This window comes from Rhinopithecus bieti, unplaced genomic scaffold (assembly GCF_001698545.2).
Source record: "Rhinopithecus bieti isolate Rb0 unplaced genomic scaffold, ASM169854v2 scaffold_8783, whole genome shotgun sequence".
Taxonomy (NCBI): Eukaryota; Metazoa; Chordata; class Mammalia; order Primates; family Cercopithecidae; genus Rhinopithecus; species Rhinopithecus bieti.
The window spans coordinates 2001305-2013885 of record NW_016806197.1 but is presented as its reverse complement, the minus strand read 5'-3'; the positions used below and the strand labels follow the sequence as shown (position 1 = coordinate 2013885).

The following is a 12581-nucleotide window of genomic DNA, read 5'->3' as shown; positions in this document are numbered from 1 at the left end:
AAAAAAAAAAAAAAAAAAAAAAATAGATTTGCATGTAAGGATGTTTGTTTTGGAGTTACACAAGGAAAACATAAATAAATGTCAATGACAGAGAAGAATCTTTTTTGAAACTAAATAGTGGAATATTATGTGTAACTATTAAAAATTATGGCCTGGGCCAGGTGTAGTGGCTCATGCCTGTAATCCCAGCACTCTGGGAGGCTGAGGAGGGCGGATCATGAGGTCAGGAGATCGAGACCATCCTGGCTAACACAGTACAACACCATCTCTACTAAAAATACAAAAAATTAGCCAGGTGTGGTGGCATGTGCCTGTAATCCCAGCTACTCGGAAGGCTAGGGTTGCAGTGAGCCAAGATGGTGCCACTGTACTCTAGCCTGGCCGACAGAGTGAGACTCCATCTCAAAAAAAATAAAAATAAAAAACAAATAATTTAAAAAATTAAAATTATGTCCTCAGCTGGGCGTGGTGGCTGACACCTGTAATCCCAGCAATTTGGGAGGCCAAGGAGGGCAGATTGCTTGAGCCCAGGAGTTCAAGATCAGCTTAGGTAACACAAAGACTCCGTCTCTACAAAAAATACATAAATTAGCCTGGCATGGTGGCATGCCTGTGGTCCCAGCTACATCCAGCGCACTTGGGAGGCTGAGGTGGGAAGATCACTTCAGTCCAGGAGCTTGAGGCTGCAGTGGGCTGTGCTTCAGGCTAAGAGCACTGCACTCCAGCCTGGGTGACAAAGCAAGACCTTGCCTTCAAAAAAGAAAGAAAAAAATTGTCCTCTAGAATGTTTAATAAAATGATATTGTGAACATTTAAATTTTGCTGCCAAATGAAACATCTATGTATAAAGTCTTGGTTTTGTTAATGTGTTTATATATGAGTGAATATATATACATAATTGCAGCAAAATATTAACAGTGGCTATATGTAGGTGACATAAGAGTATTTTTCTTCCTCATACTTTTCTGTTTCTCCAATTTTCTGCAATACATATATTTATTTTAATATCAGAAAACAAACTTAAAGAAAATCCTATAGCCATTCGTGGTGGCTCACGCCTGTAATCCCAGCACTTTGGGAGGCTGAGGCAGGTGGATCACCTGAGGCCAGGAGTTCGAGATCAGCCTGGCCAACATGATGAAATCCCATCTGTACTAAAAATACAAAAATTAGCCGGGCATGGTGGCACGTGCCTGTAGTCCTTGCTACTTGGGAGGCTGAGGCAGGAAAATCACTTGGACTCAGGAGGTGGAGGTTGCAGTGAGCTGAGATCGCACCACTGCATTCCAGCCTGGGTGACAGAACAAGACTCTTGTCTCAAAGGAAAGAAAAGAAAGGAAAAGAAACGAAAAGAAAAGAAAAGAAAAGAAAATCCTATATATTCAAATAGCCAATACATTTTCTGTGCTTGCCATTTGTTAAGCCTGAAAAAAAGAGATATATCTTACTCATCTGAACACTAGTCTTTTTCTGAGCATAGAAGTCACAAGTTTAGATAAACCATACTGAGGACCTATGTGGAATAGACTCACCAGTTACTGCAGCCCATGACTGGGTTCATTCAAAATTCAAGCAAAACAAAAAGTCTGTGGTTACGAAATGAAACCACCAGGTGCCACTATTGCTTCACAGAAAGGAGTAAAATAATTAGCATGACTATTTTTTAGGAAAAATAAATACATGCTTTCACTCTGGGATAACACTAAAGTCTTCTTAGAAAACATAATAAATCATTATGTTCACTTCATTTCAATAATTTTATGCACATATCCCAAAGGTCAATTGGGAGAGATGTGAAAGCGTGGTTCCTATCAATTCCTATATATGAACAAACAGGGTTGGAATTGAAAATAAAGAACACATCATAGGAAGAAATAAATTCAGGCCATAAAAGTTGACTTTATATTCTGAAATGTCCTACTAATAGCAGAATTTTAATGCTACTGTGTACCACTGTTTCTGTGGAAAATGTATTCTTCATTCCAACTCTGAATGGCAGGGGATCATGTCTCTCTATCCTGACTTCCACTTTCAACTGGTAGCTATTTAACTTCTCCATCTATAAAATAGTAATACAACCTCATAGAGTAGTTTTAATGATTGAATAGCTACGTCTGTGTAGTGTGGGTAAAAAAATTTTTTTAATAAAAAATTTGATAAAAGACTGACTAGCATCATAAATAACATAAAGAAGGTTAGACAATTTATTACTTCTCTGTAGGAATAAAAAGCTTCCAACTCCTTTGGCTGCTGAGGCCATATCTAAATAAGACCAGGGAACCTCTCTATCCCAGGGGTAAAAAAGGGTGCTAGGTTGGTGTCTCAGGACATAGGTCTTTTGACTCATGTCTAATTCAGGCTCTGTCACCTATGAGGAGTAAACCATGACGAGTCACTGGGCCTTCAGGTTTCTCATCTTAGAAATAAGGGGGTTGGATCAAATGGCTCTTAAGCCCCCTCTTAAGTCCCCTCCAGCCAAGAATCCTATGGTTCTATAAAACTTGTACCACAGAGATTGTCCGTCTATTTTTGCATAATATACTTTTCTGACTCAACATTTTGCAGGAATTACAATTGGACGACAAAGGGCTGTAGTAACCATCGGTGCATGCCATGATTCAATCATTTAACATTTATTGAGCTCTTCAATGTACCAGACAAGGTACTAGACTCTAAGGATATAAAAATGATGATACTATCTCTTCCTTCAAGGATTCTACAGTCAAATTGAGAAACAGACACAAATGCATAATTACAATGCAACAGGCTGGAGGTATGGATTGTGGCATATCTAAGGAGCTGTGGCAATACATGATGAGGTAGGTACCTCATCTTCAGTATGGCTGTTGTTCAGTCAGTTTCATGGAATTGAGAATAACTGTGAGTGACTTTTCTGATTTGCCTAGAGCTGTTTTCAAGATGAGAAACTTTCTGGGCAATCCTTTTGTGGCTATACAGACTTTTGCCTCCGAGAGACTTAGACAAGTATTTTCTCAGGTACACATTGCTAGGTTTATAACCTATATGAAAACAAGAAGTGAACTCCCTGTAGCACAGCAGAAAGAAGACAGATAATTATTTGAGCTAGACCAGAAGAGATTCTCCTGCATTTAGCATAGATATTCACACTCAATTTCAGTCCCATTACGTTTCTAAATTCCCTCTCCTCCTTGGTGTTTTTCACTGGCTGTTTCCTCTTCTCTGAAAAATGCTAGGCTAAGCTTTTCCAGATCTTTCTCAACTAGGTCAGCAACTCTAAACCCCTGCTGCATCTGTGCTCTTGCCAATATACCTTCATTGATCTAAGACTCTCAAACTAGGGCATTAAGGGGTTGGAGAAGAAATGAAAGAGCAAATGCCAACCTGTACCACCTAGCAATTTCAAAGGCTACCAAATCCCCATCTGCTTACCAGACTTTCAGTAGTAAGCTCCGGCAAATCCTGGATGGTGCAGCAAGGGTAATCCAGGACTGAGATGCTGTAAGGTGCAGAGATAAGGACAGGCTTTAGGTAAATGGCAACAGCAGGAATTGGCTGTATCTGAAAAGGGCAGGAGTTATTTCTCTCCAGCAGCCCCTATCCAGTTCCCAAATTGCTTAGTGACCTCAGCTGAAACTGAAGGCTCTGGTGCCAGGCAATTCTAGCTCCAGTCTCCTTTCCTCTCATGAGAGGAACCAATGAGTTCTTTGAGGCTGGCCCCCATCTGGTAGATGCAAAACAGAGCAGAAAGAGAGCCTCTTTTCTTAGCACTCCTTGCTTCTTTAAAGGAATACGTAAACTTAAGTGCATTTGTGTTTCTGCATTTAACTGTATGTGTGAATATAACTGCTCCCACAGACATGGTCCAAACCCATCCCACCGGATAACAATCTGAGGATGTGAGGATGAAATGATCCTCCCGTGTCTCTCACCAGATCTTTCTGAAAGCTGGGAGCTCTGGGGAATGATTACAGAAGCCACTCCTAAAGGAAGCTTGAGACAGGGGCAGCTTCCTATAGAAAGGCTAATCTAGGAACTCAAGAATGATAATAGCTGACAGTGGGGGACTGCAAGTTACAGCTCTGTGGTGAGCCCAGGGAAGCAGGCATGAGTTAGGAGGAGAAATAAGGCATTACATTATGACAAGGACATAGTTACAAAATAAACGACAGCTCTCTCTTTCCTCTTCTCCCTTCTTCATTGACACAACATAGAATCTGGACTAGCTAATCTCTAATGCTCGTTCTGGTTCTGACATTCCATGAGGTTTTGAACACCAATCTATCTGAACTAGTGCAGTTGGAAATGAATAAAGGATGTTGGCAAAGCAGTGGCTATAAAGACGAGTTCACACTGCTATAATGAACCTGTCTCTACATTTCAAAAGTCAAAATTTCTATACAAGCAAAAGGCAACAATTTATTTGGCCTGAAATGTTTACCTTTGTCCAAGAAACTCAGACAAAGATAACCTGGGGGACCAGGGTAGGAGAGGAGAAGAGTCAGCTTGGGAGAGGACTGTGTCAAACTACCTGTAATGTTGTTCATCATCTTGATTCACTCTATCGGATTTTCCCAGGGTTGCCAGTTCTGTACTGCTCCATTAGGATGAACATTCTTGGCTGGCTCATTCACCTATCCACCCACCTCCTACTGACGAAGCCCTATGGCAAAGTAGGTGCCGGCGACCAGGAAATAGGGGTGGGAAATCAAAGATGGATTTGTTCCTTTCTTTTAGTGAATTGAAATCTAGCCTAAGGGGGCATAAAATTAATTTACAAGTATCTAGAACATCTAGATTGTAAGATCCATGAGAAAATTCTGCAATAATGAGTTGTGATCTCCAAGTTCTCAGAGATCATTCAAAAGTAAAACTTACAGATCGTGCATAAGAGGATCATCTTGTTCAGGCCAACCTTAGCAAAAGGTGTAGTCTGTTGCTACCACTCTTCCAACTCCAAATTGAACCAAATGGATATCTATTGAATTGTCTGTCCCCCCCAATTCTAGGTCCATGGGTGCAGAAGGAACATTAAGTTTCTGTATACCACTCCCCTAGCCACAGTTGATCTAGGGGTGAACCTAGGGAATCTGGAATAGGGATTGGAGAGTCAATTTAGTCTCTGAGGTGGGGCATGTTCAGCTCATATAGACATATTTCACTATGCGGCCTGAGAAGCAAACAATGCAGACTGATATATTTGTCAGTGAGAGAGGAAACTGGAGTGGAAATACAGAGGCCTGGTGTCTTACAGATAGAAGTGGAAGGCTTTCTGGGCTCCCCACACTACAGACCATCCTGAAGTCCAGAGCTGTATTGCTGTCCTAGGTTCCTCAAGATGACACATGTCATTTCATTCTGACAAAGTCACTATTCTGCATGAGTCTAGTCCGGCTAGCTTTGGTTACTTTTAACCCAGAGTGTTGACTGATACACAGAGGTGCCTGCTTGCAGTTGTGATCCTGACACAGCCTGACCTGTACTTCATTTTCCCTGGTAACTCAAGTAGCACATCTGAAGTGCCAATTTTAAAGGGGTCAGTGCACAGGTCTCCATATTATTAGGAAAAACCTATCCTCCAATGCTTACCCTCAAGGGAGAGTGTTTAAAGCAATCTTGCATATGCTAATATTAACCAATGCTTACAACATTTCTATGATATAGTCAGAAAAGGTATTCTTAAAGATGAAAATACTGTGGTTCAGAGAAACAGTGTCTTGCTTGAGATTACTAACTAGCAAGTGGCAGATCCAGGTCACGAATCCAGGTCTCATGACTTCAGGTTCCATAGGGGGTGTGTGTGTGTTTTAAGCTACATATAAGTAGGCTCCCTCTCCATGGTGGAATTTCAGGCAGTACTGACAGACTAGTGTGGCAATATCTCTAGTCACCCCAACTATGAGATTAGCCCTCTTACTTCTACTTTAGGAATTTTGCCTCTGGTAAACTCTATTGATTAACATATTTCCAGTTCTTGTGAAAGTAGAATATTAAGGAACAAGGATTTATTCTGTAATCCCCAAGTCCCTGCTTGGCTGGAGGAATGGAAAGCAATTTGTATTCACAGGGAAGCCTATGTTCTGATCCTGTCTCTGATGCTTACTTAAGGGGTCTCACCAGCTTGTTAATTTTGTTAATATCTCTGAATTTGTTTCCTAATTGGCAAAATGAGAATAAAACGTATAACAACTCTTAGCATTGCTGAGGAGATTAAATAATGAATGCAAAATACCTTATTTTTTTAAACTACAAATTGATGTACCCCAGTAAATTCTATTATGTACCTTCAGTTATAAATTTTGTATAATGCATTACAGTTTACGAAACAGCATAACTGTTCCAATTGCTCCAACTTATGATTTATACTAAAATAAGGCCTGGCCAGATAAGCAGGTTGTTTCACAAAAAACAACCCCTGGATCCACCTGACACAGAGCTAAAAACTCATCACTGCCACTTCATTTAAGTCATGACATTTTTCAGTGTTTAAAACTATTAAAATACAAATACCTCCCTAAAGAAGGCAAACCATACACTCCATCAGCTAACACTTCAAGAAAATTAAATTTAACAGTGACAGCTCAAAGACAGGAGGGACTGGGGACACCAGGAAAACTGAAAGGCTCGGAGATGATGTAATTTTCTCAACCACCCCAAAATAGCCCCTTGAAATAAACCTGTCCAGAGTTCATACCTGTTTTTGGCAGTGATGTATGACAAGATATTTTGATTGAAGAACTTCAGGATCAAGGGGATGCAGTTGGCAAATACCAAATGTTGTGATACATATTCAAACTGAATTAAAAATCAAAGCAGAAAGGGCTGCTTATTTGGAGGAGAATGGAAAATATGTTTGAGAAAAAGAGACGAAGTACAAATCTAATATCCATTCCTGAGACTATCTACTATCCACTTGTGTTATCATCAGTCTTCCTGTCTGGGAAATGGGAAGAATCATCTTCACCCAGCCCATCCTACATGGAGGGGGATAATCTGCAGTATATGTCACAAGCACAAAATAAAGAAGCCAGAAAATAAAATCCCACTCCAAAACATAGAAAGAATTGCTGTGAGATTTGTTCCTAAGCCCAAAAGGAAGGGAAGGCTCCCTGAGGGAGTTGTTTTCCATGCCAAACCTCTGGCTCATAATGTTTCAACTGTGATTGATATAGCAGGGACAGCTGCAGCTTACTCCTGGCATCACTCAGTCAGGATGGTGACAGCACATAATAACCAAATGGACCACTGGGCTCCAGCTCCAGTATGTCTGGTATACCATATTATCCTTAGTATTTAGAATATCAGTAAGTATACTGGCTGCTTGGAGTATGGGGGGAGGGGGAAAAGAATATTAGTAAATATTTTAATTAATGAATGAATGAACAAGAGCCCTTCAGCCAACAGATACTGCATTGAGAAGTTTAAGGTGTCTTTGATAGGCTAAATACCAGAACGTGGAGACTCCATTCTGCTCTTCCAAATCCAGATGTGGTTTGTATACAGGACAACCTAGTGGGGCAGTTGCCATAAGAGCAGTGTCATGGGGGTTATGTTACCCATGACACACTAAGGAGCGTCAAACACAGTTTATCTCCAGATCCAGAACCTAGTATTCTAGTATAGAAATGGGGTTGAGAAAGCAGAGAACTGTGGTGTTTTAAATCCTCAGCTCTCTGATCGCCAACAAGTAGCCAAGCAGCAAGCTAAGCTGCCTTACGGCCCTGGGTATGTAGTTAGAGCAGTGGAGTCAGCTTATGCCAAGACCACTTCCCTCTTCTGTTCAATATTTTCTCCCTGGAAAGTTATTTATTTTATTCGTAAAATCCAGGGTATTTTCCAAAGCCCCAGACAAAAGAGCCAACACATATCCAGTATCATCTGATGGAAAACTTTTTTCCGTTTGAGATGTGCCTGTGGCCCTGTCAGGATTCACTGACACACACTGGCAAGGCCCATCAAGCCATCCACCTGTCTGGCTGTGAATCCACACACTTCCCACCAAGAAAAGCAGAAGTAAACACACATCCACAGTTCTCTGTTCTCTTTCCACTAGAAACACTATCTCCTACCTACCCCTACTCCTCCCAGCCCTGCTGCTGCTCAGCAAACACTGGCAAAAGTGGGAGCACTCAGGGCAACCAAACACACCCAATGATGTCTTCGAATGTATGAAAGTGGAAATACTCTGTCTGATAGGGCCATGGACATAGACCCTGCAGAAGTCTCTCTGTACTCTGAGGACCTGCTTTTCTACCAGCAAGCTTGATTCTGACTTCATAGGAGGAAAATGGGGTACAGCCTCTGGGCAAGAATGAGAAGCATTCCTCTTTTCCCCGTGGTCTCCTCACAGACAGGGGCATCCATTTGCTGTCCCTATCTTGTCCCTATATCTTGGCAATGCCCATGAAACCAAGTCCAAACTCCTTAGCATGGCAAACAATGTTTTACGGGAAAGCAGCTTCTTAACTTTTCTTAGCTTTGATTTCGTCATCTATAAAAGAGGTATTAAATAAGACTACTTCATAGGATGGAGAGAATTAAATGAGGACGTAGACAAGCTTAACAGGGTGCTAGGCACAGGATAGGTGCTCAGTAATTGTGTGCTAGCATATAGATTATGATATGCTCCCTGCCGATTCCTCCAGCTTCATGTGTCACCAGACCACGCCCATCTTTCCCCACCCTAGGCAGAACTCCAGCAACATTTAATTACGGTTTTTAAAGGTACTTTGCTCTCTCTCTTCCCCCTCTGGACTTTTGCATATTAGCTTTTCTGCTTGAAATGCCTCCTGTCCTCCTTCCCTAACAATTCTCATATCCTGGCTAGCATCTGTTTTTTTAGGACTCAGGTTAGAAGTCATTTCTTCTCCATCTCAAGCTGGATTAGGTGTTTCCATAGCAACCAGTGCTTATTGGTATCAGCACACTTATCTCTCTGTAATTGGCTACTTATGTATCTGTATCCTTTATAAGATTTCAAGGCCTTGAAGAGCCAGAATTGTGCCTTATTCTCAGAATTATATCTCAAATGTTGGAAAAGTGCTTCACATATAGAAAACTATGGTCAATATACCTTCCCCCCCATTTTTGTGAAATGCTTACATTCTCTCTTGCATTGTTTTAAAAACTGGCTGGGCATATTCCTAAGAAGCTAGAGATTTCTACCCACAACCCTGAGATAACTTACAAGGGACACAGACATCTGCACCTTTCTAGGACAGTTCCCACTCCATAACCCTACCCCAAGCTCATGCAATGGGTGTCTGGATTCCCTGAGGGAGGACAAAGAAAAGGCTGGAAGATACTCATCAGAACTAAAAGGGCCCTTGCACCCTTCCTTTGAGAGATCGGGCCTGGAAAACACCAAGACCTGTGGGGAAGTGCTCCTAGCTGCTCACCTGGTAAATATGGTTGAGTTTGAAGTGTTTGAGGAGTAGCAGAAGCAGGGTAGAGATACTCTTTACAATAATCTCCTTGTGCCTGTTCACATCGATGCCCAGCTTCATGCTCTGGAGAACAGTGATGCTACAATGGGGAGAGAAGGTATTAGCACAGAGTGTGGCCTTAAAGGGAGCCCTGCAGGGATCCAGGTATTTGGGTCTGATATAATACATACAAGAGAGCCAGAACTTGGGAAACTTGAACTTCTGTGCCAGGGAAACCTCCAGAGTTCCCACTTATGAGCCTGTCTGAAGAAACGCTCCATTGATTTCTTTGTTTCTGTCTCTCTTTTGGCAAGCTCATCCCTTTGCAATGTTCACCCAAATACCTGGGCAGCCAGTCGCTGACACTGGTGTCACCCTCCAGATCCTGAGTTCTGAGCTAAAAAGAGCTAAGCAGAAAGCCCTGAAGGGGGAAGGGGGTACTGGTGGGCAGAGAGGAGGAGATCTCTTTGGAGACAATCTCTGTAAGTGTTAACAAGGTGAGTGGGGACTAGAGAGAGCCTGCAGACAAGACAGCTAGTATCCAGCAGCTGCCCCCGTTGAAGCACTCACGGCATCTCCTCAGGTAGGACATCTGCCAGGATATTGATAGAGTCTGTCTTAGCCTTGGAGGTGGGAGCTGCAGCCAGCAGAATCTTAAGCAGAGCGATCTGGGAAGTAGAAAATAAAGAAATTCACCACTGTCAAATCCACTCAGCAAGGGAGTGATTCTTCCACACCCTAACTGCCCTATAAAAAGTGTTTTAAAGCCATTCTCCAAGTTCTTCCCTCAATGACCATATCTCCCCAGTGTCCAGAAGAGCAAACAGGTGCCCAGTCCTGAGAGGCCTGCCTGTGAGGCTAAGGAGAATGCCAGAGGGAGCGCATTGGCTGTTCTGCTTCAAGACTGTTCTTTCCAGGGCCTGGCATGGTGGCTGATGCCTGTAATCCCAGCACTTTTGGAGGCCAAGACAGGCAGATCACTTGAGGTCGAAAGTTCAAGATCAGCCTGGCCAACATGGTAAAACCCCGTCTCTACTAAAAATACAAAAATTAGCTGGTGTGGTGGCGCATGCCTGTAATCCCAGCTATTAGGGAGGCTAAGGCAGGAGAATCACTTGAACCTGGGAGGTGGAGTTTGCAGTGGGCCGAGATCGCACCACTGCACTCCAGTCTGGGCGACAGAGTGAGACTCCACTTAAAAAAAAAAAAAAAAAGACTGTTCTTTTCAAAGGGGAAGATGGAAGGAACAGAGTGAGAGGGACAGTGTGTAGAAATAAGGTGGGAGGCATAAGCCCAACTTCTTCCACTCTTTTCTTTCCTCTAACCCGAACCATTGGCATCTTCCCCACTCCCAGCCTGAGGCTATCTAGTACATGACAGACCACAGGAGATCTCAGAGGGACTACAGTACTTATCTCGGAGGAGGGTCCCCAGTGTATCCTGTAGAGACCCCAACTTATTCCCCACCCTTCCCAAAGAAGGACTAGGGAGAACAGCACCATCAGAGGAGCACTGAGGAAAGCTCAGAATTTTCATGTGTCAGAGAATGCCTTGCTAAAGGCACAAAGGCTCAGAAAACAAGTTCAAGGGTTGGACAGGTCTGCTTGAAATGGTTTTTAGCTGTCTGTTCCTTGCAGCAGAGAAGGGCAGCTCTGGCCTAGCCATCTCCTTACCATATACTGAGGGAGGCTGTACAGCATTCCCTGGTAGAGGATTTCACATGGCGTCTCTGGTACCACCTCTTCCCCCTATGGCAAGAAATACATGGTTTGCCAATGCCACTTTCCAGGTGACCAAAGGCTTTATTTTCTTGGTTATGAGGGGTGACCTGAAAAGAGCACTAAGCTGGGAGTCAGATCTAGGTTTCTACCCTAGCTGTGTTAATGACTCACTGTATGACCTTGGATAAGTCACATTCCTTCTCTGAGTCCTAGTTTTCTCTTCAATAGGACCATCAGGTTGGCCTGGATGACCTCTCAGGACCTGGGAAACTGGAACAGATGCTACAGAAGCACTTCCTATGGTGTTGATCTGAGGCTGAGAACTCTAGAACATTCTGTAAGCCTGGAAGGAGAGGTAGGTGGCTCAATAGTGAGGGTTTAAAAGGAAGTTGGGTAACATATGGCCTGGTGAAACAGGAAGGAATATCAGCAAAGAAGCTTTTAAGTGGATGGAAATGATTTTCTTCCCCTCTCCATTCACCCCTACATCACTTTCTCCTTTCTGACCAGCCCCCTCATATACAACTATCTCTGTCCTACTGATGACATTAACGAAGCCTTTTATCAGAGTGGGGAGGCTGGGGCCTCAGGGACCCAATAGGCTGCTCAGGTCACTGTCATCTTTGACCAATGCAGTTCCCTTCCTCCTACAAGGTCCCTCTATTACAGGGCAAGGGTTCACTGCCATGAGACCCTGAGGCAGGGAAGAATAACCAGCCTCCTTCTGTCCCACACAACTCATCTGCTGCTTAAATGGATGTAAGTCCTAAATGGACATTCAGCGGAGCCTGGCAATCCTGGCATGTTTGCCTTCCTGCTCTCCAAAAGGCCGATTTCAAACCATCTTCCCTCTCCTCAAACCAACTCCTTTGCCCACCATGCCTAAACAGTTGCTGATCTTGCCTCACACTTCATGGAGAAAACAGAAGCACTCAGACAGGCACACACTCATCTTCTCAACACCAAATCTACAAAGAGTCTTCTTCCTTCCTTCTTAACATGAAAGATGAACCGCCTGTGCTCTAACAAAGGCCAATCTCCTACTTGTGCTCAGGATCCCACACCCATTTGCTTTGTTGAATACCTCAGTCCTGCAATTATCCCCTCTTGGATCATTTATTTTAGGACAAAAAAATGCTCTAGTATCTCTCAGCTATAAAACATCCTCCCGGCCGGGCGCGGTGGCTCAAGCCTGTAATCCCAGCACTTTGGGAGGCCGAGACGGGCGGATCACAAGGTCAGGAGATCGAGACCATCCTGGCGAACACAGTGAAACCCCATCTCTACTAAAAATACAAAAAACTAGCCAGGCAAGGTGGCGGGCGTCTGTAGTCCCAGCTACTTGGGAGGCTGAGGCAGGAGAATGGCGGGAACCCGGGAGGCGGAGCTTGCAGTGAGCTGAGATCCGGCCACTGCACTCCAGCCTGGGCGACAGAGCAAGACTCCGCCTCAAAAA

The 12581-nt window shown here is 43.4% G+C and overlaps 2 protein-coding genes across 5 annotated transcripts in view; both read right to left on the bottom strand.

Moving 5' to 3' along the window:
- The window catches only part of STRIP2 (striatin interacting protein 2), a 35133-nt gene that overhangs the window by 16589 nt on the left and 5963 nt on the right, over positions 1 to 12581 (bottom strand). For 2 of the 4 annotated variants that reach the window (XM_017875041.1, XM_017875042.1), the window contains exons 6-12: positions 11078 to 11152; positions 9975 to 10072; positions 9749 to 9825; positions 9596 to 9668; positions 9378 to 9504; positions 6674 to 6774; positions 3412 to 3478 (exon numbers count right to left, since the gene is read on the bottom strand). In XM_017875041.1, coding sequence (XP_017730530.1) covers positions 3412 to 3478; positions 6674 to 6774; positions 9378 to 9504; positions 9596 to 9668; positions 9749 to 9825; positions 9975 to 10072; positions 11078 to 11152 — 618 coding nt within the window. The remainder of the gene's footprint in view (positions 1 to 3411; positions 3479 to 6673; positions 6775 to 9377; positions 9505 to 9595; positions 9669 to 9748; positions 9826 to 9974; positions 10073 to 11077; positions 11153 to 12581) is intronic. The other 2 variants (XM_017875043.1, XM_017875045.1) reach the window with 2 other exon arrangements.
- LOC108531572 (60S ribosomal protein L26-like) overlaps positions 11490 to 12581 on the bottom strand; it is a 1669-nt gene continuing 577 nt past the window's right edge. The window contains exon 2 of the mRNA XM_017875095.1: positions 11490 to 11530. Within this exon, the coding sequence (XP_017730584.1) occupies positions 11490 to 11530 (41 nt within the window). The remainder of the gene's footprint in view (positions 11531 to 12581) is intronic.